General features: G+C 36.5%; 1 protein-coding gene across 1 annotated transcript; it reads left to right on the top strand.

Moving 5' to 3' along the window:
- Nucleotides 1-6149: 6149 nt before the first annotated feature.
- LOC112770921 (structural maintenance of chromosomes protein 2-1) lies at nucleotides 6150-17913 on the top strand. The gene is made up of 20 exons (XM_025815404.2): nucleotides 6150-6719; nucleotides 7294-7974; nucleotides 8103-8246; nucleotides 8355-8645; nucleotides 8737-8922; nucleotides 9037-9201; nucleotides 9340-9399; nucleotides 9880-9942; nucleotides 10272-10363; nucleotides 11197-11293; nucleotides 13265-13381; nucleotides 13525-13743; nucleotides 15076-15216; nucleotides 15290-15457; nucleotides 15531-15715; nucleotides 15820-15913; nucleotides 15991-16079; nucleotides 16166-16391; nucleotides 17171-17245; nucleotides 17552-17913. Exons 1-20 carry the CDS (start codon nucleotides 6402-6404, stop codon nucleotides 17669-17671), a joined length of 3531 nt encoding a protein of 1176 aa, XP_025671189.1. The 5' UTR covers nucleotides 6150-6401; the 3' UTR covers nucleotides 17672-17913.
- The last annotated feature ends 8150 nt before the right edge of the window (nucleotides 17914-26063 follow it).

Here is a 26063-nt window from a genome sequence, read left to right as displayed (position 1 = left end):
GTACCAAATCCTCTAATTGTTCTAGCAAATTTGCAGTTTCTGGAGTTTTTGCCCTGTCTGCCTCCTGCGTTGACGCTCCCTCCTGCGTTGACGCTCCCTCCTGCGTTGCTGCTTCTTCTTGGCTTGAATCAGTCAAGCCAAGGCTGAATGATGGCATTGGATCTGTTTTAGGAACATACGATGCTGTCCGTGCCATCATCATCAGCGCAGCAGCGTCTTCTGCGGCTGGATAACTGCGTGATCATGTATAACGTATTATAAGAGTAATAATATACGGATGATAAGCAAAGATTGATTTTACTCTGATGAACTTACATTTTAGATGGAGCTGGGGAAAGCGTGGGTGTGCTTTCTTCAAGTTGTTGGGGGGGGGTTCAGGAGTGCTGCACAGTTACACAAAATTAATCATGGCGTAAAAAAAACTATTCAGGAACAATATACACCCAAACTGTAACCAAATATACACCCGAACTGTAACCCAATATACACCCAAACTCTAAACAAATATACACCCAATACTATTTCTTAAGTTTTTGTAGTTCCTTCAATTTGTAGCAGAGGGGTTGGTTCAAAATCTGTCTCAGGTGTTTCTTCAAATTCCGGCACAGTGGTTGTTTGGGACACTGGCACAAAAACTTGAATCGGAACTCTAAACAAGAAGAAAAATGAAAGGTTAACAACGCCTTTGAAAATAATAAGGTTATAAGGTTGAAATATTCTTGAAAAACTCACATTGCAAGCCCTTTCGACGGTGTCTCTTCCCTCACAACCATTATATTCGAATCAGCCGGCTCACTGGCTGACTCTTGAACCAGACTCAACCTAAAATACACCCGAACAATTCAAAAGAAAGACATGCTTTGTTTTTTGAGAACTTACATACTTGCAGTTTTTGCTTTTTTTTCCTGCCTTTTTTTTCTCGAATAAAATAATAAAGGGCTTTTTTTTCTAAAAAAAATATATACAGAATTAGAAGTAGAAGGTAATAAAAGAACAAAAGTAACGGTTATTTGAAAGAAAAATTACATGCTCTCTGTCGGCCTGTTTACACTACTTTATTCTGTGTGTCCTTGAGAGGAAAGATCATCACTTCCCAAGTTCACGTTCGGTATTCTAAACAGATTTCATGTTATTCAGACAAAATATGATACAGGTAAATCATGATAACAAGATTTTATTAAATAATGCTTCTTACGTTTCAGAGGAGACATAGCGACCTTCTGTCGATCGCAGGTCAGCTTCCTTCTCCCTGCGAAACAAGAAACAATTATTAGCAAAGAAAACACACTAAAATCTGAAATATACACCCCAACAAGACATACCCCTCTGCAGCAGATTTTTCATTGTTTTCCCTTAACAATTCATCTAGATATTCACTTCCTATTTCATATCTGTCACTACATTCATAAAAGAAGATGTTAACAAAAATAATTATGATGATAGACGGTAATATAGCTTACGAAGTACTGTACCTATCATAGGATTGATCTTCTTCAGGAGATGAATGCTCAACAACAACCTTTTTCTTTTTGGATTGTGTTCTGGGTGGAAAAAACAAGTATGAATCAGAAATAAAAAATTAATTTTATCACAGAATATTATCCAAAGAAGTGCTTACTTTTTTGGTGTTCTTTGTGTCTTTTTCTTTTTTTTTTTTTTGCTTCTTCACCGGTGATGATTCTTCGCTTCTATAAGTTAATAAGAGACACTTCAGTTAATACATGAGATCTTGATAATTAAGCCAAAAGAAAGGAGTAATAATTTCAGAACATTACTCATCAGTTGATTCAGATTCTGAATCAGAATCCTCTTGACTCTTCTTTCTTTTTTTGAAGTCCATTCTGGAAGGCAAACAATCATTATTTAGAACATACTAAAGATATAAAATACACCCAAATGAATGCACAAGATACAACCAACTGAATGGACAATATACACCCAACACAACAAACAAAATACACCCAACTTAATAAACAACATACACCCAACTTCATAAACAAAATACACCCAAATGGTTCCACAAAATACACCCAACTCGATAAAGAAAATACACCTAAGTATGGTACTTACTTTTTCCCCTTTTTGCTGGGTTGTTTTCTTGGTGAATCCTCTGAGTCTTCTTGAGTCTCAGACTCAGAGGTAGAACTGTCACTATCAGTTGTTTCTTTCTCCGAAGACGATGTTGAAATTGCCTTCCTTTTTTTTGTTTTTTTGATTTCTTGTTTTTTTTCTTTTTTCTCTATTTTTTTCATTTTCTCTCTTGTTTGCGCCATCTTTACAATCCCCTGAAACATTAGATATTTTAGTTAGCAGCATTCAGGTAAATAAAATACACCCAACATATTATGTTCACTTACCATATTTTCCCCTCTTTCCGCCGTCATTCTTTCGTTCAACTGCTCCTTACTCCAGTTGGCAATCCAGGGTTTTGGCGGTCTTTCAGCCCTCTTCTTGCCTTTATTTTTAGAAAGATGAAAGTAAATTATCATCAGGACAAAGAGGCAGCCATCAATTGCCTTTTCCTTTTTCTCCTTGTAGTCGGTTATGCCCTTGACGATAAAATTCAAAATATGCCCTCCCCAGTTTCGCTCTGTTATGGTGTCCATCTCAAAAATTGGGGCCAGGTGCACAGGCGAGATTTTGTTTATTGTCGTTGGTAAAAAGAACGCCATCTGTATATAGAGGATGAAAATCCTCTTGAACATTACGCGATCCTCTTCGTTACCAACGCCAATATCCATCATCTCATCTATAAGACTTTTGAGGGTCTTACCCTGGAATCTTCTAAAAATTTCTTTGTCATCCTCAGAAAGTTTCTTATAATCGACTTTCTGAGGAAATAGATATCCTACAAAAAGAAAAACAACATAGTATGAAAATCAGTTCAAATACACCCAAGCATCAACTAAAATACACCCAAGCATCAGTTAATATACAACTATAATTTTTAGCGAGTTACCTGTTGTGTTGATGCCAAGCGCATCACCTATTTTTTTTTTTTTGTGTTATTTTAAAAGAACCGTATCCGATTTCCAGTCTCTTCTCCCCTAATTTGAAGTTGTTAGCCAGCTTCCTTAACACTTGGTGATGCACCTTTAGTGGTGGAATGTGCATCAAGCCACCGAATCCCAAATCCCTGACAATCGTTTTCTTCTCCTCACTCATGTTTCTGAATTTATCACTTAACAAATGTGTTGCACACTTAAGGTCTTTGGTTTGCTGTAAACAAGAATAAAATTATATAAAACTGATTTCTATTATATAAAACTGATTTCATCTAAGACATATATTTGTTCTTACATTTTTTTCAACTTGGTTTCTCGCTGCCATTTTTTCTGAAATGAAAAATACACACATATATATCAGCAAGATACACCCATATATATGAGTCAGATACACCCATAGATATCAGTAAAATACACCCATAGATATGATTCAGATACACCCATATATATCAGTCAGATATCACTCAAACATGCATCAATATACAAGGTCAAGCAATATACACCCATGGACAAGCAAATATAAGAACAGTTGCAACTGCTGACTATTACAGTATATCAGTTCAGAAATATACACCCAACAATTTGTGCCATATACACCCAACAAATTACCTCATATACACCCACCAAACTACGGAATATACCCCCAAAAAATCAGTTACCAGAAGAACTAGAACAACAAGAACAGTAACACCTAGAAGAACTAAGAAGAACAGTGTAACATAAAACCAAGAATAACATTAAAACCTAGAACAAGTAGAACATGATAAACTGTAAAATGAGACGTAGAGCAAGAAGAATAGTAAAACGCACAACAACGTAGAAGAACAGTAAAACCTAGTTCTTCAATTTCGAAATGTGGAAAATATACATGAATGGTAATGTAACGTACCTTGAGTATTATAGCTTTGTTTTCTCTGGAGATTCTTGATCGAGAGTTCTATGTTGTGTTGATGGAATTTTCGAATCTTAGCGACGAGTTGTATATCTTCAGTATCGAATGATGCTCGAAAATGGAATGTTTGCTTTTTCTCTGAATGGCTTTGAGAAGTGGAAGAAGTGGAAGAGTCTGCCATTAAGAGACGGTTTACCCGAAGCGTAACCGTTTGAGTGGAACGCGTGAATGTTACGCTCCATTCAATATAATTCAGTGCGCTTGTGGAATGTTTGTGGGCTGGGGACTTGTATCACTTGTAAGGTCTTATTACTTGTATGTGTAGCAGGCCTGGAATAATTATTAATGCTTTTTGAAATATATTATTGATAAAAAATCTATTGGTAAATTTGACTATAATTAACGACGACAAAAAAATCTATTGAAAAATATAACGCTCTCGGCCAAATAAATTGAAGCAATTATGAAAGAAAAATTTGTCATTGGCAACAAAAATTTGTTGAAAATTACTGACAAACAAATATTTATTAGTAAATTATTATTAATGGACAAAATCTATTAATAATTTTCTCGATAACTAAAAATTACGAAAATCAAATTTGTTTACAAATTTATTTGTAATATACAATTTTCTAGTAGTAATTTGTTTTCAATTTTAGTATCTTTTGAAAAAAATATTTTACAAAAGAACAAAATGAAAAAATAAAATTTTATTGTTTTACTAAGTACTTCCTTTTTCTCTTAACATACAAAATTTTAAAAAAGATTAAAAATAAAAAATTCCAAAAATAAGCATAACTATATTTTAAATTTTAAAAATTAGTATTATCTAATAAAATGATAGACAATATTTTTATAATTTAAAAAGCATCACTGCTTAAAGTTATGACTGTGTTTATAGTATTTTTAATTTTTTTTTATGTTTAAAGGAAAAAGAAACACTATTTTTTTCGGTTTGCTCGTTTATAAAATATTTTTTTCAAAAAATACTAAAATTGAAAACAAATATATTCTCATTAGACTTTAGAGTTACGACTCTCGTTTTCCCCCGTGTGATTTTTTTTCTTTCTTCGAATTGTTATTAATCAATAACTTAGTATTTTTAATGCTAGAAATTTGGATAAATACCTATTTTAGTTTTTGATAATTATTTGTTCACAAGACAATAAAATTTTTGATAAAAAATATTATTTTTGGATTTTGATATTTAATTTTATAAAATTGGTTAGTTTTTTTATTAATGATATTTCTTAAGAACATATTTATATGACACGTTAATTATTAATATATCCGTTATTTAATTTTTATACGTAAAAATAATTTAAAATCATTAATATTTTTTAGTTTTATATACTAAATATAGTTAATGTATTTAAAAAATAAAAAAACACTAAACTGCCTTGACAATGAAACTTTCAAAATTTTTTTTGTCAATTTTAATTAATTTTTAATGGATAAATAAAGTATATAATATATTATGTAGGCTTATTCTATTAATACAGAATAAAAATATTGATAGAAGAACTAATTAATTTCATAAAAATAAAAATTAAAAATAAAAAAAATATTTTTTTTATTAAAAACTTCATTATCTTTTAAAATAATTGTTAGGATAGTTTATTTCAAAATTTATCCTAACAATTTATTTAGATCCAATTGGCTTAATTTATATCTTCTTATTTTTCATATAAAGATAATTGTTTCATTAGATACTTACTCATATATTGTAATTATTTTATTTTTTAATTATTATCGATCACTTTTATTTTAAAGACACATATTAAATTACTATTTGTAAAATCTTGCAAATTTTTTTATAAATATATAATAAATATGAATTTAATTTTGATGCACTTATAATATAAAATTATTTTACACGTGTATTCAATTACATAAAGTTATATTAGTAAAAATAACTACTTTTTACATTGATCGCGTAAATGGTCATCCAAAAAAATAGTTGTGATTACACTACTTTATAATATATTTTTCGCAGTTAGTATAATATATTAAAAACTTGAACTTTATATATTTTTTATAATTTTTTTATTTTGCGACTTTAATATGTGATCTTATGTCTTAACTAAACCCTTGAAATAAAAACATTTTTAATAACTTTGTATTCGCTTATTCCCAAAAATTTATTGCTGAACCAGAAATTATTAAATTAAAATTAAAATTAAATTAAAATTATTGTTCTAAAATTCTAAACGATAACCAAAACTCCAAAAGTATTTTCCCGCCTTTTGGTCATTTCCTTGACTTCAAGTCTTCAACACATGAACACAACAAAACAAGTAAACAACGCAAATCCATCATCACTTACCTCAAAATTCAAATTTCAAAGTCTTTCTCTCCCTTTTCCCACTCTCTAAATCCTGAAACCTTCAACAACCCCCGGTGAAGCACTCAACCAAAGCTCTTTCATTTAGGGTTTCGATCTCCAAAACCCTACACCCTTCATTTCTTCCATTTTTATTCCCAAATTTTTCTACTTTCAAGCGATGTACATTAAGGAGGTTTGCTTGGAAGGTTTCAAATCATATGCGACGCGAACCGTTGTTCCGGGTTTCGATCCGTTCTTCAATGCCATAACGGGCCTGAACGGTTCCGGCAAATCGAACATTCTCGATTCGATTTGCTTCGTGCTGGGTATCACCAATTTGCAGCAGGTTCGAGCTTCGAACCTCCAGGAGCTTGTTTACAAGCAGGGACAAGCGGGGATTACGAAGGCGACGGTTTCAATTGTTTTCGACAACTCTGATAGGAGTCGAAGCCCTCTCGGATATGAAGACCATTCTGAGATTACAGTAACAAGACAGGTTACTGTATTTTAATTTTTAATTTGTTGAATTTATCTGTTTCTGATGCATTTAGATGTTTTGGTTGAATTAAATTTTCTATACTAGCCGTTTATAAGTGGTCGTTTTAATCTTTCGTTAAGTTGTCTGTTAAGAGCTCGCAATTTCTCTTTTGTATACTAGTTATACTTTTGTACATTATTGGCAAACAACAGTTGACAAAAAATAAAATAAAACTTATAGTATGTAATTTTGAAAAAAAAGAAAGCATTATTTTATATGGGTTTTGTTTTTGTCTGTCTAGCTTCTGTATATATATATATTTTTTAGTTCTGGTTAGTTAAGATCTTTTTACAGCTTTGTAATTTCTAATTTCGAAACTATTTAACATAAAAGAAAATAAAATGTTAAACTAAAAAAAGTTGACTTATGGGTTCTAAGATTCATAGTTGTGTGAACTGATTTTCTCATGATACTTTTAAGGTTTCAAGTGGTTGTTCACTGCACTGTTTAGGTAACTATTGCTTCTAAAGTCAGATGATAGTTAGTAATTCTTGTTTTGTATACCTATGTGTTTAATTGACGCACAATGCAGATAGTAGTTGGAGGGAGGAATAAGTATTTGATCAATGGGAAGCTTGCACAGCCTAGTCAAGTCCAGAATCTTTTTCATTCGGTGCAGCTAAATGTTAATAATCCACATTTTCTCATAATGCAAGGGCGCATCACTAAGGTTTTAAATATGAAGCCACCAGAGATATTGTCTATGCTTGAGGAAGCTGCAGGGACGAGAATGTATGAGACCAAGAAAGAGGCTGCTCTAAAAACACTTGAGAAGAAGCAAAGTAAGGTTGACGAGATTAACAAGCTTCTTGATCAGGAGATATTGCCTGCATTGGAGAAGTTGAGAAAAGAAAGGATGCAGTATATGCAATGGGCTAATGGCAATGCTGATTTAGATAGGCTTAGAAGATTTTGTATTGCTTATGAGTTTGTTCAAGCAGAGAGGATTAAAGACAATGCTAGATCTGAGGTGGAACAAGCAAAATCAAAGATAACCGAGATTGATGAAAGTGCTAAGAAGGCTCAGGTAGAAATAAAGGAAATGGAAACAAAAATAGCTCAGTTGACTTCTGAAAAAGAGGCAAGAATGGGTGGAGAAGTGAAATCTCTCTCAGATAAAGTAGATGCACTTTCTCAGAGTCTTGTCAAGCAAACATCTGTGTTAAATAATAAGAAAGACACTCTCCGAAGTGAAGAAACCAACAAGGATAATGTAAGTAGGAAGTAATTTTGATATTAACTTTGTTTGGTACTAATGATTATAGATTCATTTAAATGCTAATTTTAAAATGTCCATTTTGTGAACCTGATATTTGAGTTTAAACCCTGGATATTTTTAAGATTGAGAAAAATATTGAAGAACTGAAGCAATCTGTAGAAGAGAAGGCCAATGCTGTTAAAAAAGCTGAAGAGGGAGCTGCAGATCTTAAAAAGAGGGTCGATGAGCTTACTAAGAGGCTGGATGAGCATGAGAAAGAATATCAGGTACCATAAGCATATATTGGTTTCATGTTCACAACTTTCTCATGTCAATGGGTAGACTATCAGGTTGAGGTGGATTTTTTGTATTCTATTGCTCAAAACTATTGGCAGGGTGTTATAGCTGGCAAGAGCAGTGGGAATGAAGAGCAATGCTTAGAGGATCAACTAGCTGATGCAAAGATAGCAGTTGGGAGTGCTGAAACAGAACTGAAACAGTTGAAAACCAAAATTAGCCATTGTGAAAAGGAACTGAAAGAGAAAACTAAACAATTAAGGTCAAAGCGTGAAGAAGCTGTTTCTGTAGAAAATGAGCTTGCCGCTAGAAGAAAAGACGTGGAAAATGTTAAGATCGAATTGGAGTCTATTCCATATAAAGAAGGAGAGATGGAAGCTCTGCAAAGGGTTAGATCGGCTTTGTTTTGCTTCTATTCACTTCTCTACAATCTAACAGGGTTAGCACTAAGATATTTTCGTCTATAAAAAAACTTTTCAGGATCGTGCATCTGAGATGGATTGTGTACAAAAGTGGAAGGATGAAATACGCAATATTTCGGCATACTTGTCAAATGTTGAATTCACGTATTGTGATCCTGTCAAAAACTTTGATAGATCAAAGGTGAAAGGTGTCGTTGCAAAACTCATCAAAGTAAAGGATAAGTCCACAATGACTGCCTTAGAGGTTGGATAGCATGATAACATTATTTTTTTGGTGAACACGTATGATAACATTTATCTGAATTTGTTAGTAAAAATTCATTTATATGTTAATCCCATAGTGCATGTTTACTTTCAGGTTACAGCAGGTGGAAAGTTGTTTAATGTTGTTGTTGACACAGAAGATACTGGAAAGCAGCTACTACAGAATGGCAAACTTAGAAGAAGAGTGACAATCATACCCTTGAACAAAATACAATCCTATAGTGTTCCCGCTAGAGTTCAACAAGAGGCCGCTAGATTGGTTGGTCTCTGCAACTTTTATCTCTCACTTAGTTTTTATTTTTATTTTTATTTTTTTTCTTTATCTCATTAATTTGCATTCTGACTGACTTGATTCCTTACCTAACTTTGCTGACGATTTTTCATACTTGAATTTCAGGTGGGGAAAGAGAATGCTGAAATAGCACTTTCTTTGGTTGGTTATGAAGAAGAATTGAAGGTGCTACTCCTTGAATTTATATTTATATTAATATTAATATTCCCTGCTCCACACAACTGCAAAAACTAAGTCTTATTCCCACTAGATGGGTCAGCTAATAATTTTTTTTCTGTTCGTGTTCCCTTTTTACCCTCCCTCCAATCTGAATGATATATAATAGAATCATTGGTACTGAAAGCAGTTTCAATGCCTTTTCAATTTGTACGAAACATCTCTAGTTTTATTTTGAATTTCATATTACGGACATTTTATTCAGCTGCTAAAAAAAATTGTTGCATGCTTATTTTTTACTATATTTTGGGGGGTAAAAGAATTGCTGTTCTTTCCCCTAAACTTTGTTGGAAAGATGTTGATTGAAGCTGTCTTGAACACAAAATAAGCTAAGCCAAACTCAATCAACTAATTTGATGCTGAGATTGAACTTTTTTTTATTTTGGATAAACTACTCAGTTTTGTTTTTAATTTGTACTTTTGTTTCAGAGAGCAATGGAGTACGTTTTTGGTTCAACTTTTGTTTGCAAGACCATGGAAGCTGCAAAGGAGGTAATTGATGAAAACTATCTTTTGCTGCTTAGGCTTTCTACACATTACATGTGCATCCCCCCCCCCCCCCCCCCCCCCCCCCCCCCAAAAGAAAACCATCTTTTCCCTATTCTTTACTTTGCTAAATATGCAAATCTTCTATGAAGAAGTGTTTGGTGACTACATGCCCACCTGTATATGCTTCTCTTAGAATACTATAGTTTTTGTAAATATGCTGTTCTCTTGGATGAGTCTTCGTTTGTTTCCACTAGTAGATACTTTGTCTATTTGTTGAGGATTTTACTCTCCTATATGCATGCTCAATTTGGGTTGCACTTTGTGAATGTTAGGTGGCATTTAATCGGAATATTCATACAACAAGTGTCACTCTTGAAGGAGATATATTTCAGCCAAGTGGCCTTTTGACTGGTGGAAGCCGAAGGTATGCCATTATCTGGTTTCATGAAAGTGAAAATGAAAGTATGTATTAATTCACTTGGAGAACATGTCAGTTGAGATCTTCCCCCTTTGATATGGTATATGTAACTGGGAAAAAGAAAAGAAATTGGAACTCATTGCTCATGGTATTCAAGGGACCTTGGTCTCTAACAATTCCCCCTTAACACATCTCTGCCTAGTCTCTATTCCTACCATGCTTTCCCTATCCCAACTTTGGGAATTCAGTGTAGTGACAAGCTCTCGATTTCTTCTGTTATGTTGCCACCAGCCCTATTTTTGTTTTTCCTCAGATATACTCTTGTTAAAATATTTGGCACTAGGCGACATTTATATCTCAGGGAAGTTATAACGTATGATCAATATGAGGGGATCTAACAGAATTCTCATAAGGAAGATCAAGAGAAAACATGTATAAAAATGATCTTTCAAGCTCCTATAAAAGTGAAATTTTGAACAGGAGTTAGATGAAGATAAATGGTAAAATTGGCAAATAGGAGAATCCTGAAAAGAATTAAGCTGAAAATGTCTTCTAAAACCACTAGAATGAGGAACATTTCTACATAAGTATACCCTCAAGTTTTGAGTAAGGCCTATTAGTCTATCACCATGACTAATGAAAAATAAAATAAACCTTGCCAGATAAACTTCCAAGGACTAGCATGAGTAGCTTTGTCCAATACTCTAATTGAAAGTGTTAAAAATGCATAGAATTTTTTGACGTATTTTACTATGAGGTTCCATTGTCTTTTGTGTATGATGATATTATGAGAAATTGTAAGCATTTCTTGTAACATTGTGCTGGCTTTGACAAAACAGGGGTAGTGGTGATCTTTTGAAGCAACTACATGATTTGGCTGAGGCTGAGTCAAAACTTTCAGTGCACCAAAGAAGGTTATCGGAGATTGAAGAAAAGGTAGATCCCCAACACTGCTTTTTCCAATAAAATATGGAAACCATAGTAGTCAATCTCGGATATTGCTGCATCCTGGACGTCCCAAAAACTGTAATGTTGGGATCCCGGGACGTAGGATGGCTGGGATTTGAACAAAGGTAGAGGGACATTGTGATATATATATATACATAACATGCATATTGTATATACATTTTTTTAGATAAAAGTAGCAAAATCTTAAGTTCTATATTTCATAATAGTTCCATAATCCATACTAAATAAATTCATTACCCATAAATTGTAATTTAAGTTGTCAATGATCAATCATCTTCATAGAAGGGCAATGAATTTACCCATATAGCCTCTTTAAAACCATTGTAGATGGTGCTTATATGGGGGCAAAACCGGTTTCTGCACCTGTTATAAGATCCTAGCAGAATTTGTCGAGAAAGGTTGGGGTTTTGGCCGAGATCTCACTAGGATTGGATCTTGTCTGGGATATTTGGGATGAAAAAAACGGAGATTTCATCTGATCTCGTATCAAATGCATGCTAAGGATGGGATGGGACTTGATATCCAGCTGAGGTCTAATGAGATTGATTGCTATGATGAAAACATGCCTATAAAACTCTAACATAGGCATGGGTTTTAAATTGTAAAAAATGAAAACTCAATTATAAAGTGGCTATGATTTCATTAATACATCCATGTTAAGTTAACTTAAAAGAATGATGATATCTAGTTTACATGGGTTGTGTTAGGGTCATTTACTAGATGTTAAGATGTCAAATAGTAGGTCCATTTATCATGCTTTTGAGAAATACCCCTTCAATGAAATTTATGGTAGAGATTTTCTATGAAATAATTAGATGCATTAGGGTTTAATTTTGATGCACTGTAGCATAAAAGGTTTTACACATCCGTCCAATCACATAGTTTCTTTTGAATGACTATTTACATAGTTATGTAAAAGGTAGTTATTTTTGCTACATGACGTTATGTGATTGGATATAAGTGTAAAATTATTTTACACTAACAGTGTATCAAAATTAAATTGTTATTATTCTTGTTGTTATTTAAAAATAGAGAAGAATTTATCCTCCTAATAGATATTCTTATACATACTTTAGGTTCAGGGAAGAAGAAGAAAAAAGAAATAGTTTGACTGATTAAAATTGCATCAATCACTTTCTCTTTATCTGTTGAAATCTTCTTCATAATACATAGTAGATGATGACCACTGGGAGGAATTCATAAATAATTGTATGTTCAAAAGACAATGATTCAGATTCATCACTTAAAGCTTACTGATCTTTTACTCTTAGCAAAGCTATCAAATTGCTGCATGCATATCAACTTTTTTACTTCAGAATGAAATGTTATATTTGGGTGTGGATAAAAAAAGTGGTAATTCCTTAGTGAGATTTCATTTGTAAAGCTTTCCAATCAATGATGTTTTGACAACAAGAATTCCAAGAGCTGGAAGAATACAACAACAACAACAAAGCCTTATTCTACTAGGTGGGGTGGATCAAACGATGCTATTGAGCTCTATCACTATCATATATCATGTCTATAGTGAAACTGTTTCAAGAAGATAAAATCTGCACATTTAATATTGGGGCGAAGAGGTTAAACAATAGTGGAGGGAATATGTGGAAGTTATTTTGTTGTTTTGATTTAGTATATGTTAAGCCTCAGATATTGTCTTACCATATTTACAAAGACAGCATAAAAAAAATGGTCCTCTTATCCATGGAAATGACCCCATCATTTTGCTTTTCTTGTGAATATATGTTGATAGCTGCTCTTACTTTTGATAATGATGTTGATTCTAGTTGTCTTCTTTTTATTTTTTTGGTTGGAAAAAAGGGGGGCGGGGGTTGGGTAGGTGGGCAGGGGTGCTATTTCTTTTCTAGTAAGCTTATGATTCCGAGATAAATTTCAATCTCACAGTTCTTTGTGCTTGGCCTTGAATCTTGTGTAATGCAGATTACAAAGCTTCTCCCTCTTCAGAAAAAATTTAAAGACCTCAAAGCACAACTAGAACTTAAATCATATGATCTTTCATTATTTCAGAGCAGAGCTGAGCAGAATGAACATCATAAGGTTTTGTTCCTTTCTTTTCATTCCAAAATTTGACCCCGTACTAGACACACTAATTTTACCTTGATTTCGTCAATTTTTGGGTTCTTTTTTCTTCATGTTATATATCTCTGTCAACGTGCTTCCTTGCTTGTTTCTCTTTGTAGCTTGGGGAGTTGGTGAAGAAGCTTGAGCAAGAACTTGAGGAAGCAAAAGTTGCAGTAAAAGAAAAACAACTTTTTTATGAAGAATGTGTCAAGACTGTTTCATCCCTTGAGAAATCAATCAAAGAACATAACAGTAGTCGAGAGGGTAGGCTGAAGGAATTAGAGAAAAAGATCAAGTCAATCAAATCCCAAGTGCAATCTTCTTTAAAAGACCTGAAGGTAATTCTCAAAATGTTTTCTCATCATCATGATTCATTTGAAATTATTTTTATTTATTTTTTTTTTACATTAGAAAATTTGAAATGTATTAGTACAAGTAAATAATGCCATTCCTAGTGTGATAGTCGGTTCAAATCTTGGAATGAATGGTTGGGCTCTACACAAAGGTCTATGGCTTATAGTCTATTCCTTATATCTTGGCTACACACCGGAGATCGCTTATGCCTGAAACAGAATCTGTACATAATTATAAGATATATACAATCAACTATTGTATTATAACAATTCCTAAAGATTTTATCTGATCCTATAATGTCCTAACTATTTTATTCACAGATTCATAGATATTCTAACACCCATAATGTGGCTCAAGGTGCAACGAAACTTCTGATGTGTCAAATTTGACAATTTGACACATAGATATTCTAACACCCATAATGTGGCTCAAGGTGCAACGAAACTTCTGATGTGTCAAATTTGACAATTTTTCGAAGTGCCTTCTTTGCTAACTACTGTCATTTTGGGGATATATTGGCTTTGATCCTTTGACAAGGTAGTCAAAGGCGTAAGGCACCTTTAAGACAGTAGGGGCTCATAATGTCTAGTTAAAAATATGTGTTCTCCTGCTGAAGAGTTCTGATCCATATAGAGTTAATACACAATACTTTCAGCTGCTAACCTATAGCTGGGCTAACCTAATCTAGGATATAATTACATCGTTACGGCTGCACAAGCTTGTAGAGTTTGATTACATAATTACAGATGCACAATACCACAGAATTTGCAGATTTGAATGGGCAAATATTCTCTTGCTGGAATATCTACTAATTTACCGGCAAATATGCCATAATATCCAATCAATTCTATTGACATACATGTCTTGAGGCAAGAGGCACCAGAAAGTGCACACCTCACTAAAGAACAGCATTACAGTGTATATATATATCAAGTACATTCTAGAGTTAGGTGTGGCTTTGATTATATTGGGATTTGGTCTTGCATTTGTCTTTTATCTAATGTTTGGTAATGCTGCTATTTTTATGGCAGCCTTGATTTGTATTTCAAGAAATTCATTGATCTTTTATCCAGCCCTGCCCATCTGTTTTTGAGGGACAATTTGGAATTTGAGTACTAAAATATTTGAAGTTTCCATTCTAGATTGTGGAATTCACTATAATTTGCAACTGGTATTTTTCTTATTGTAATCCAAAGATTAAGAAAAGGAGACTTGTGATGGATAAATTGTTAGAAGCATGCTTGGATTGCTTAGAGAAGACTATTAGATAATGCTTCTCTAACAATTTCTCTAACAATTTGCCTGCTGGTTTGCAGGGACACGATAATGAAAAGGAGAGACTTGTGATGGAAATGGAAGCTGTTATCAAGGAGCAAACATCCTTGGAGAATCAACTAGCTTCTTTGATAACACAGATCAGTAATCTTGCATCAGAAGTAGAAGAGCAAAGTTCTGCAGTAAGAATAGTTATTTATATTGTTTAGATTTCTTCGTGAACAAGAGTTGTGGCCTCAAACTTTCCATGTGTAGGTTGATTCTGCAAGGAATGATCTTGATCAAGTTCAGTCACAGCTGAACTCAGTTCGCCTGAAAATGAAGGAATGTGACAAGGAAATCAGTGGTATTATGAAGGAGCAGAAAAAAATTGAAGATAAACTTAGTGAGAGTAATCTTGAAAGGAAAAGGATAGAAAATGAGGTAATAATTTATTTTCTCATCTATGCATTTGGAGGTGCCTTGCTAATGAAGAAATTCCTTATTGTTATTCTAGGTAAAACGGATGGAGATGGAACAGAAAGACTGCTCTGTGAGAGTGGATAAATTGTTAGAGAAGCATGCTTGGATTGCTTCTGAAAAACAGTTGTTTGGTAGAAGTGGAACTGATTATGATTTTTCTTCCCGTGATCCTGGTAAAGCAAAAGATGAACTTGAAAAGCTTCAAGCTGAACAGTCTGGGTGTGTTGACGTGATAAACTGACTTACTGTTATAATAATAATAAATGTTTTGTGCAACTATGATTATTATATTGTTAAAGGATTTCATGTAATTTTTCCCTTAGGCTTGAGAAACGGGTCAACAAGAAAGTAATGGCAATGTTTGAGAAGGCAGAAGACGAGTACAATGATTTAATGTCAAAGAAAAACATAATCGAGGTTTCTTTTTGCCCATCTATTTCAATAATTTGCCACATTTCTTGCATAACTGGTTATTCTATCATTGTGTTGTACAGAATGACAAGTCTAAAATCAAGAAAGTGATCGAAGAGTTGGATGAGAAAAAGAAGGAGACGCTAAATGTGACCTGGGTCAAAGTAAACACGTGAGTTTTTTCCACCACTTCATATATGCCCCTTACTCCATCTATTCTACATGCTTTTCAATTTGGCAATGCCTTTTTTTCCCCAGTGATTTTGGATCCATATTTTCTACACTACTACCGGGTACAATGGCTAAGTTAGAACCTCCAGAAGGATGCAGTTTTCTTGATGGTCTTGAGGTTCGGGTTGCATTTGGAGGTGTTTGGAAACAGTCATTGTCTGAATTAAGTGGAGGTCAGCGATCTCTGCTGGCACTTTCTCTGATTCTGGCACTGCTTCTATTCAAACCTGCTCCACTATACATCCTTGATGAGGTATGCTTTGCATGAATTGTGATTCCTCCACCACCAGCAAGAACCTTAGTATCATATTGTTATTAGAACTGGAAGAGGCATAATTTAGTTGGCAATAGTGAAATAATCTTTGACTCTGCAAAAAGTACTGCCTTTAATGATGACCGATGAGCATATGGGTATTGTCCTTGTTAGAATTTGAAAATTTTATGCTTATTATTTTGAATTCTATTTCGCTTCCCATTGCGCTTTCGAATATAATGTTTTTCAACTTATTTGATAAATCATTCCACTAGTAAATGCCAATGGCCCTTTGATTTGTTCACTTTGCAGTTAAGAATTTAATTATTGCATGGTACTTTTCCATTTCCGTCCTCAATGTAAAACCAGTCAAAGCAATTTATTGGATATATTACAAAAATAATTATTTATTACCTTAAATTCAGCCAGAAAGAATATTGTTAGCTTGAGTTTGGAGATTGATCTATTGAGCTTCTGCTTTTTGGTTATTGAGAATGTAGGAGGTGTTGGTTTTCAACTTTTCATGTCTTTATTCTCTACTATTATTAATTATTAATGTATAAAAGAATGACCAAATAAAAAATAATTGAGAATCCAAAACTAAAATAACTTATATTTTATGAGTATTAAAAACAGTTACATCTTTTCCTTTTTTTCCCCCTCTCTATATTGTACTCTTACCTTGCGAGTTTCATCTTAATTCACTGCCATTCCCCATTTGGTTCGTTCTTTCTATATTTGAAGATTTCCTTTCGGAGTTAATTTTCTAATTGCTGCAGGTTGATGCGGCTCTTGATTTAAGCCACACACAGAACATCGGGAGAATGATAAAGACTCATTTTCCACACTCCCAGGTAAACAAAAAGGACTAGTTTTTATAGTGGTGTAATTTCCTTGAACTCATTGAATCCTTTATTTTTCTAATTCCAAAAAATGAAACCCAACCAAATTTATCTCCAAGTTTATTAATACTAATAACAGTAGTTTGTCTTGGTTAGTTGGTTGACACTCAAATCAGTAATGCTTCCAACAATTTTCATTCGTTTTTATTTTTTTGAGGGAAACAACTAAATTCATATAGTTTCCAGATTTTCAGAAAGTGTCTGTTCAGCACTCATTGAATTGAATAGCCTCATGTCTTTTGGTTTCTTGTTTTGCAGTTTATTGTTGTTTCACTGAAGGAAGGAATGTTTAATAACGCAAATGTTCTTTTCCGGACAAAATTTGTCGATGGTGTTTCAACAGTCCAGCGAACTGTTGCTGCTAAGCAAAGCAAGTGAAATATTGGGATTATTGGTTCAATCCTGCAAATGAGTTCATCTTGCTAGAAAAAGAAAATGTTCATTCAACTTGTGAACAACAAACACTGTAAGGCTCTTATGTATTAGTATTTGTAGAGTAAGAACTTAATGTTGGACCTGGTTTAAGTAAATCCATACTGATCCATTTCAGATGGATTATAATCATCGATGTAAAAGTGTATGGAGAGTTTTGCTGTAAAATATAGTTTAATTTTCTTGTATTCATACCCTGTACGCAAGCCTTAGCCAGTGGTTTCGAAACCAGCTAGCCAGTGCACCTTGCATGAAATGCACCTTGGTTTCGAAACCAGCCAGTGGCTAGTAGTGGTTAGGTTAGTTAGAACCCCTACCCGTGTGGGTGTGTATCTAAACGCCCTCTGCGCACCCTTTCAGCACTCCTCTGGCTTAAAAAATCACCATTCATAAAATTATTTATATGCAATATATTAAATTTAATATTTACGATAATATATAAAAATTTATAGTATTTAAAATATGAAAATATAAAGTATAAACAACTTAATAACTTTTTTATATTTTGACAAAGCCAAGCAAGTCTAACCAATTAGTTAGGTTAATTTGCAAATATGGATTTGACTAAATAATAAATTTAAGACTTTTATAGCTGCTTGTATCTAGACATGTGACAGATCAAGTAAGGTTAGTCGGAGCACCAGTCAGCTGTCAATCTTTGACAAATTTCTGACCTCTTTCCACTCCATGAGTAGTGCAAGTCCTTGAGAAAAGAAATGTAAAAATAAATGACGAAGATGAGTAGTGTAGCTTTTCTCCCCGCAAGAAAAGGGTTGTGCTATGGTGCTGAAAGTAATTTTTTTCAGTACATGCTGAAATGAAGTGGTACGAAGTAGTTATAATCGGGGACAATAGCTGATGTGCAGTAGATGAGTGACAGTCATTCGGTAGTTGGAGAAAAATAATTGGTCATGTTTGCATGATAAATTAATGCATAGTTGAGAGATTAATGGATTGTTAAGGGAGATATTTTATTTTCTAATTTTGGGTATGGCCAAATTAGGGGTGGTAATAGGTAGGATATAATAGGGTTTGAATCTAATCCTAATCCTATCCGTAGATTAAGAATATTCTAATTCTAACCCTATTCATTCTTAACCTGCGGGTATTCGACCTACCCGCAGGGTACTAAAAAGATGCAGTATTATTATGTATCTTGATGATAATTTAGAATAGAATTGATTTTTATGAAAAAAAAAACGTAGTAAATTATCAATTAATGATCTTCTCTTAATAGCTAAGGATCGTTTGCATTCAGTGAAATTTTTGGTTCAATATCCACTTGAAATATATTTATATAAGTATATAACATATACATATATACGGTGCGGGTTGGTCGGGTAGAGTTGAGGCTCAATCCGCACGAGAACCCTACCTGCACCTTATCCTACCCACTGTAGATCGGATTAGCAACCATATCCGATTGAGTTGAATCGGGTTGGATACATACGGATAGGATTCATGTTGTCACCCCTAATCGCCGTACTATCTAGATCATGAAATACTCTTTTGGACATACAAATCAAATTGGGCCATGAAATGCTTTTATAGTAACAATAAACAAAAAATATAAAGCCTAGAATAAGGATTTTTTATTTTAATAAATAAATTAATTATAATAATTACTAAAATAAATAATTTAAAAAATATTTACTGAAAAAATATCTCTTTCTTATCTCGTTTACACTGTAAACAAGATAATTTTGCACGTATCTCATTTACAGTGTAAACGAAATATATAAACGAGATATGTATATTTTTTTAATTTTCGTATATCTCATTTACACTGTTATTTAAAATCGTCCATCTTCTCTATTATTTGAAACATTCTATTTTTAAAAGTTTGATCTAATTTATATTATTAATATTTTTTATTATTTTTAAAAATTATATTTAATTATTTATAAATACATATATCTTGTTTATACCGTAAACGAGATATACGAAAACTGAAAAATACACCTGTTCATACCCTGACCCAACGCTAAGGCCTAGGATCCAAGTAAAAAGGCCCAACCCAAAAGAGTTGAGCCTCACACTACACAAACTAGATGCCACGAAGTCGGCTATCTTCACGACTTGCTCTAAAGAAGTCGGTACGAGGATCAGCTGGCAGATAAACCCTCCCTCAAGAGGATAACTTCCCCTAGAATCTCTCTAACCACTTCCAAGAGCCATATCTCAACCATTCTAAGATAAAGGGACAGTTATTCCCCTTAAAAGGTGGAACTACTCCAACGGTGGTTATTGGTTCACCACTATAAATACACTGACACCTCTCAGGTATCTCTAAGCCCAATACTCTCTAGACCTGCTCACACCCTTGCTGACTTAGGCATCGGAGTGTCTTTGCAGGTACCACCCCCCGCTCGTTCATACTCACAAGTCGGACGGAGGCCCTCAAGGCGTAGACCCGCTCGAAGGATTCCTTCCTCAGACGATTGGGCCAACCTAGCAAGTCCAGCCCACCATCTCCGGTTACCCATCGTAACATTGGCGCCGTTGCCGGGGACCCGAGAGATCAACCAGTGATGGCGGACGGATCCCCTGAAGAGGGTCATGCAGAATCAGATTCCGAACAAGAGAATCTGGATATCGGAAACAATGATGCAGACCTGACCCTCCACCAGGAAACCAACGATCAGCACAGAGAAGGTACCTCCGGAGTCAAAAATCCGAAGGTGAATTCCTCAGAAGGGCGCGAATCGGAGAAGGATGGATAGTCCCATGCAACTGAACTTATGGGATTAGTCCATGTCCACCAAAGCCGCCTGGAACAATTGGAACAGGAACGGGAGCAACAAAGGGAGACCGAAAAGAACCTAAAAGAGGAGATGGAACGGCGAAAAGAGTTAGAAAGAAAACTCTTGAAGTTAGAATCCTCCCTCAAAGGTCGGAACTCCCGCGACGATCGAGAAGAGTCGCCCCTAGGAGGGAAAGACCCCTTCAGCGAGGACATAATGAGGGCAAAGGTTCCGAGGAACTTCAAAAGCCCCGATATGGACCTCTATGACGGATCCAAAGCATCACTTAAGCAATTTCAAAAGTCGAATGTATCTGGCTGATGCTTCTGACGCTACGCGATGCAAAGCTTTCCCGATAACCTTGTCGAAAGCGGCGATGAAGTGGTTCGACAGCCTCCCTCCGAGGTCTGTCACCAGTTTTGAAGACCTCTCAAGGAAGTTTTTGATGAGGTTCTCTATCCAGAAGGACAAAGTAAAACATGCGCCAAGCCTCCTGGGGATAAAGTAGGAGGTCGGAGAATCCTTACGAACCTATATGGAAAGGTTCAACAAAGCATGTTTAGAAATCCAAGACCTGCCCACCGAGGCAGTCATTATGGGGTTAGTCAATGGGCTTAGAGAAGGCCCCTTCTCACAGTCCATATCAAAAAGACACCCCACCTCCTTAAGTGATGTACAGGAAAGAGCTGAAAAGTACATCAACATGGAGGAGAATGCTAGGCTGAGAGATTCGAGTTGGCGACCTGGGCATCTCCCCTCAACAAAAGAGAGGGAGAGGGAGCCCAAGAAGAAGGAAGAACTCGGTCTCGACTGACCAAGGAAATATCACTCTTATACTCCTCTAAAGGTTTCCATAGTGGATGTATACAGAGAGATTTGCAATACTGAAAGGCTGCCACCTCCCAGGCCCATTAAAAATAAAAAAGAGGGGAGCCGCAGCGACTACTGTGAGTACCATAAAATATATGGTCACTCGACAAATGACTGTTATGACCTTAAAAATGTGATAGAAAAGCTGGCTAGAGAAGGCTGGCTCGACAGATATCTCTTAGAAAGGTCAGACGGTCATGGGAAGAGAAAGCGAGACGATATGGATAGAAGAGACCCACCACCGCAGACTCCGGAGAGACATATCCATATGATCTCAGGAGGATTCGCGGGAGGGGGACTCACCAAGTCCTCTCGCAAAAGACATCTCAAGCGAGTCTACCAGGTCGGAGGAGAGTCATCCGACCTCCCCACCATTTCATTCACAAGAGAAGATGGACAAGGAATAATCCCTGGGCATGATGACCCAGTGGTAATTACTATGATCCTAGCCAATGCCCATCTCCACAGAACCCTAGTAGATCAAGGGAGCTCAGCGGACATCCTTTTCAAGCCCGCTTTTGACAAACTAGGGTTGGATGAGAAAGAATTAAGAGCCTACCCCGACACCTTGTACGGACTAGGCGACACACCGATAAGACCACTAGGATTTCTACCCCTACACACTACCTTTGGAAAAGGGGAAAAATCCAAAACTCTGAGTATAGACTTCATAGTCATCGACGTAGGGTCAGCATATAATGCTTTGATCGGCAGAGCTACCCTTAATCGACTCGGAGCGGTGGTGTCAACTCTGCACCTTTGCATGAAATTCCCGACCCCAGCAGGAATAGCAACGGTGAGGGGAGATCAGAAGTTGGCAAGAAAGTGCTACAATGAAAGCCTGAACCTGAGGGGAAAAGGCAAAGAAGTCCACACCATAGAGCTCGGCGGTGCAAGGGCCCGAGAAGAGCTGCGACCACAGCCGGGAGGAAAAACTGAGGAAACATAGGTCGGCGAAGAGGAAGGAAAAAACACCAACATAGGAGCCAACCTAGGGGAAACCCTAAAGCAAGGGCTGATTAAGCTCCTAAGAGACAATTCCGACCTCTTTGCCTGGAAAGCCTCCGACATGCCCGGGATAGACCCCGAGCTTATGTCCCACAAGCTCTCGGTATACCCAGGGTCCCGACCTGTACAACAGAGAAGACGCAAGCTCGGCCCAGAACGAGCCCTAGCAGTGGAAGAGCAAGTGCAGGCACTCTTAGAAGCCGGCTTCATAAGAGAAGTTAAATATCCAACATGGCTAGCCAATGTAGTGCTAGTCAAAAAACAAAATGGCAAATGGAGAGTGTGTGTCGACTACACCAACTTAAATAAGGCATGTCCCAAGGACCCTTATCCACTACCAAGTATTGATACCCTAGTAGACTCTAGCTCGGGATATCAATACTTATCATTCATGGATGCCTACTCGGGGTATAACCAAATCCCGATGTATGAGCCCGACCAGGAGAAAACATCATTCATCACGCCCAGAGCTAATTTCTGTTACGTGGTCATGCCATTTGGATTGAAAAATGCGGGGGCCACATATCAGAGGCTGATGAATAAGGTGTTCGCTTCTCACCTTGGAAGCTTAATGGAAGTCTACGTCGACGACATGCTGGTGAAAACCAAGAAAGAGGCCGACCTCTTAACAGACCTCTCGCAAGTCTTTTACACCATAAGGTCACACGGGATGAGGCTAAATCCCGCAAAGTGTACCTTCGCGGTGGAGGCTGGAAAATTTCTAGGGTTTATGCTAACACAAAGGGGGATCGAAGCAAATCCCGATAAGTGTAGAGCTATCCTGGAAATGAAAAGCCCGACTTGCTTAAGAGAGGTCCAACAGCTAAACGGCCGACTTGCATCCCTCTCCCGATTCTTGGCAGGATCAGCACTAAAATCCCTTCCACTGTTCTCCTTATTGAAAAAGGGATGTCAGTTCAAGTGGACTCCTGAATGCGAAGAGGCGTTCCAGGAGTTCAAAAGATTCTTGAGTCAACCTCCGATACTGACCCGACCTGTAGTTGGAGAAGACCTCGTCCTATACTTATCTGTAGCAGACAAGGCTGTCGCGTCAGCCCTGATAAGAGAAGAAGAGGTCGGTCAGCATCCAGTGTATTTCATCAGCAAAGTTCTACAAGGCCCCGAGCTAAGGTACCACAAACTAGAGAAGTTTGCCTACTCCTTAGTGGTAGCCTCACGAAGGCTACGGCCTTACTTTCAAGCTCATACAATAAGAGTCCGCACGAACCAACCCATGAAGCAAATCCTCCAAAAGACGGATGTTGCAAGGAGAATGGTTCAATGGGCAATAGAGCTCTCCGAGTTCGATTTGAAGTACGAAACTCGGATAGCAATCAAAGCTCAATGCCTCACCGACTTCATAGCTGAGTACGCGGGAGACCAAAAGGAAAAGCCAACTACATGGGAACTCTATGTAGATGGATCCTCAAACAAGACAGGAAGCGGCGCAGGCATAATATTGGTCGATGAAAGGGGAACCCAAATAGAGGTTTTCCTCAAATTTGAATTCCCAACTTCAAATAATCAGGCAGAATATGAAGCCCTGACTGTTGGATTAAAGCTAGCAGAAGAAGTCGGTGCAACAAAAGTGATGGTATATAGCGACTCCCAAGTGGTGACCTCCCAGATAAGTGGAGAGTATCAGGCAAAAGACCCAAATATGAAGAGGTACTTGGAAAAAACTCTGGAGCATCTTGGGCGCTTTGCGGAAACCGAGATCAAACATATAACTCGGGATCTAAATAGCAGAGCAGACGCCCTATCCAAGTTAGCAAGTACCAAGCCAGGAGGGAATAACAGAAGCCTGATCCAAGAAACTCTCCAGGAACCTTCCGTGGAAAAAACAGAAGAAAGGCAAGTGGTCCTTGAGGTAACCGGATTAAGCCTCGGATGGATGAAACCATTGGTCGAATATATGAAATTCGACATCCTCCCCAAGGAGGAAAAAGAGGCTAAGAAAATCCGGAGGGAAGCACAACACTACACTCTGGTGAAAAATATTCTCTATAGAAGAGGGATATCAACACCATTGTTAAAGTGCGTATCGACCTCGAGAACCACCGAGGTATTAGAGGAGGTTCACAGTGGGATTTGCGGAAATCATCTTGGAGCCAGGTCGCTTGCCAGAAAAGTAATCCGAGCTGGATTCTATTGGCCGACCTTGCAGAGAGATGCCAGGGAATTTGTGAAAAAATGTCAACCATGCCAAATGCATGCAAATTTTCACGTGGCTCCCCCTGAGGAACTAATTAGTATAACTTCCCCATGGCCCTTTGCAAAATGGGGGATGGACCTGTTAGGCCCTTTCCCCCAAGCCCCGGGACAAGTCAAATACTTGATTGTGGGAATAGACTACTTCACAAAATGGATAGAAGCAGAACCACTGGCTACCATCACAGCCCAAAGAAGTCGGATGTTCCTCTACAAGAATATCATCACAAGATATGGGATACCATATTCCATCATTACAGATAATGGAACCCAGTTCACCAACTCTACCTTCAGAAGCCTGGTGGCCAGTATAAAGATTAAACACCAGTTCACCTCGGTAGAACATCCGCAAGCAAATGGACAAGCCGAAGCAGCCAACAAAGTCATACTGGCAGGGTTGAAGAAAAGGCTACAAGATACAAAAGGAGCCTGGGCTGAGGAGCTCCCACAAGTGTTATGGGCTTACAGGACAACGCCCCAATCCGCCACTGGAGAAACGCCCTTCCGACTTGTCTATGGGGTAGAAGCTATGATACCAGTAGAAATCAGTGAGCAAAGCCCAAGGGTGATTCTCCATGATGAAATCGGAAACATACATGGGCACAAAGAAGAGCTCGATTTGCTCCCCGAAGTCCGAGAAGAAGCCCAGATAAGAGAAGCAGCGCTGAAGCAAAGGATGACTACAAGATACAACAAAAAAGTCATTCGAAGAACCTTCACCCCAAATGACTTGGTCTTGATCAGAAACGACATTGGAGTCAATAAAACGGGGGAAGGAAAGCTCGCCGCCAATTGGAAAGGACCCTACAAAGTTAGCGAGGTCTTAGGAAAAGGTTATTATAAGGTGACCGATCTAAGTGGCACCGAGTTACCAAGGTCGTGGCATGCTTGTAACATGAAAAGGTACTATAGTTAAAAGCGAACTCTACTCCCTGATGTACTCTTTTCCCAACTTCATGATTTTTTCCCAAAATCAAAGGGTTTTTTCTGGAGAAGGATTTTTAACGAGGCATCATAGTAGAGGCTAAGGGAAAATAGGCTGTCAAAAGCCCTTAGTAGCAGTAAGGTACCTCCCCAATAAATAAAGATCTTTTTTTTACAATATCTCTTATAAATTCCTTCTCGTCTTTTCTTTCTACGAAACGCGCCGACTTAAGCTTGACAAAACGTGAAAATCCCATGAACCGACCTAGATGGTCGTCAGGATAAAACGACGAGGTACAAGTCGGTGTAAAGAGGTTATAAAAGTCGATCGTGAGAAACTTGGAGACATCTCGACTCATAAGTCGAAATGAAAAACCAAGTAGAAACAAAAACGAATCGCAAAAATAGCCTAAGTCATAGAAGCTCAATAAAACAAAGTTGAGTATAAGGAATAATCAAAAAGAGATCGAAAAACCTAGGAAAAAGTTTAAAGAATGTCCTAAAGCCCTTAAAGGCTTAGAAGGACAGACAAGCAAAAGGTTTTCAGAAAAGATTAAAGGGACTTCAAAAAATCAAAATTG

The sequence above is a fragment of the Arachis hypogaea genome, chromosome 18 (genome assembly GCF_003086295.3).
Source record: "Arachis hypogaea cultivar Tifrunner chromosome 18, arahy.Tifrunner.gnm2.J5K5, whole genome shotgun sequence".
NCBI classification, from domain to species: Eukaryota; Viridiplantae; Streptophyta; class Magnoliopsida; order Fabales; family Fabaceae; genus Arachis; species Arachis hypogaea.
Note: the sequence above shows the minus strand (reverse complement) of the source record. Positions and strands in the feature narration are given on the sequence as shown.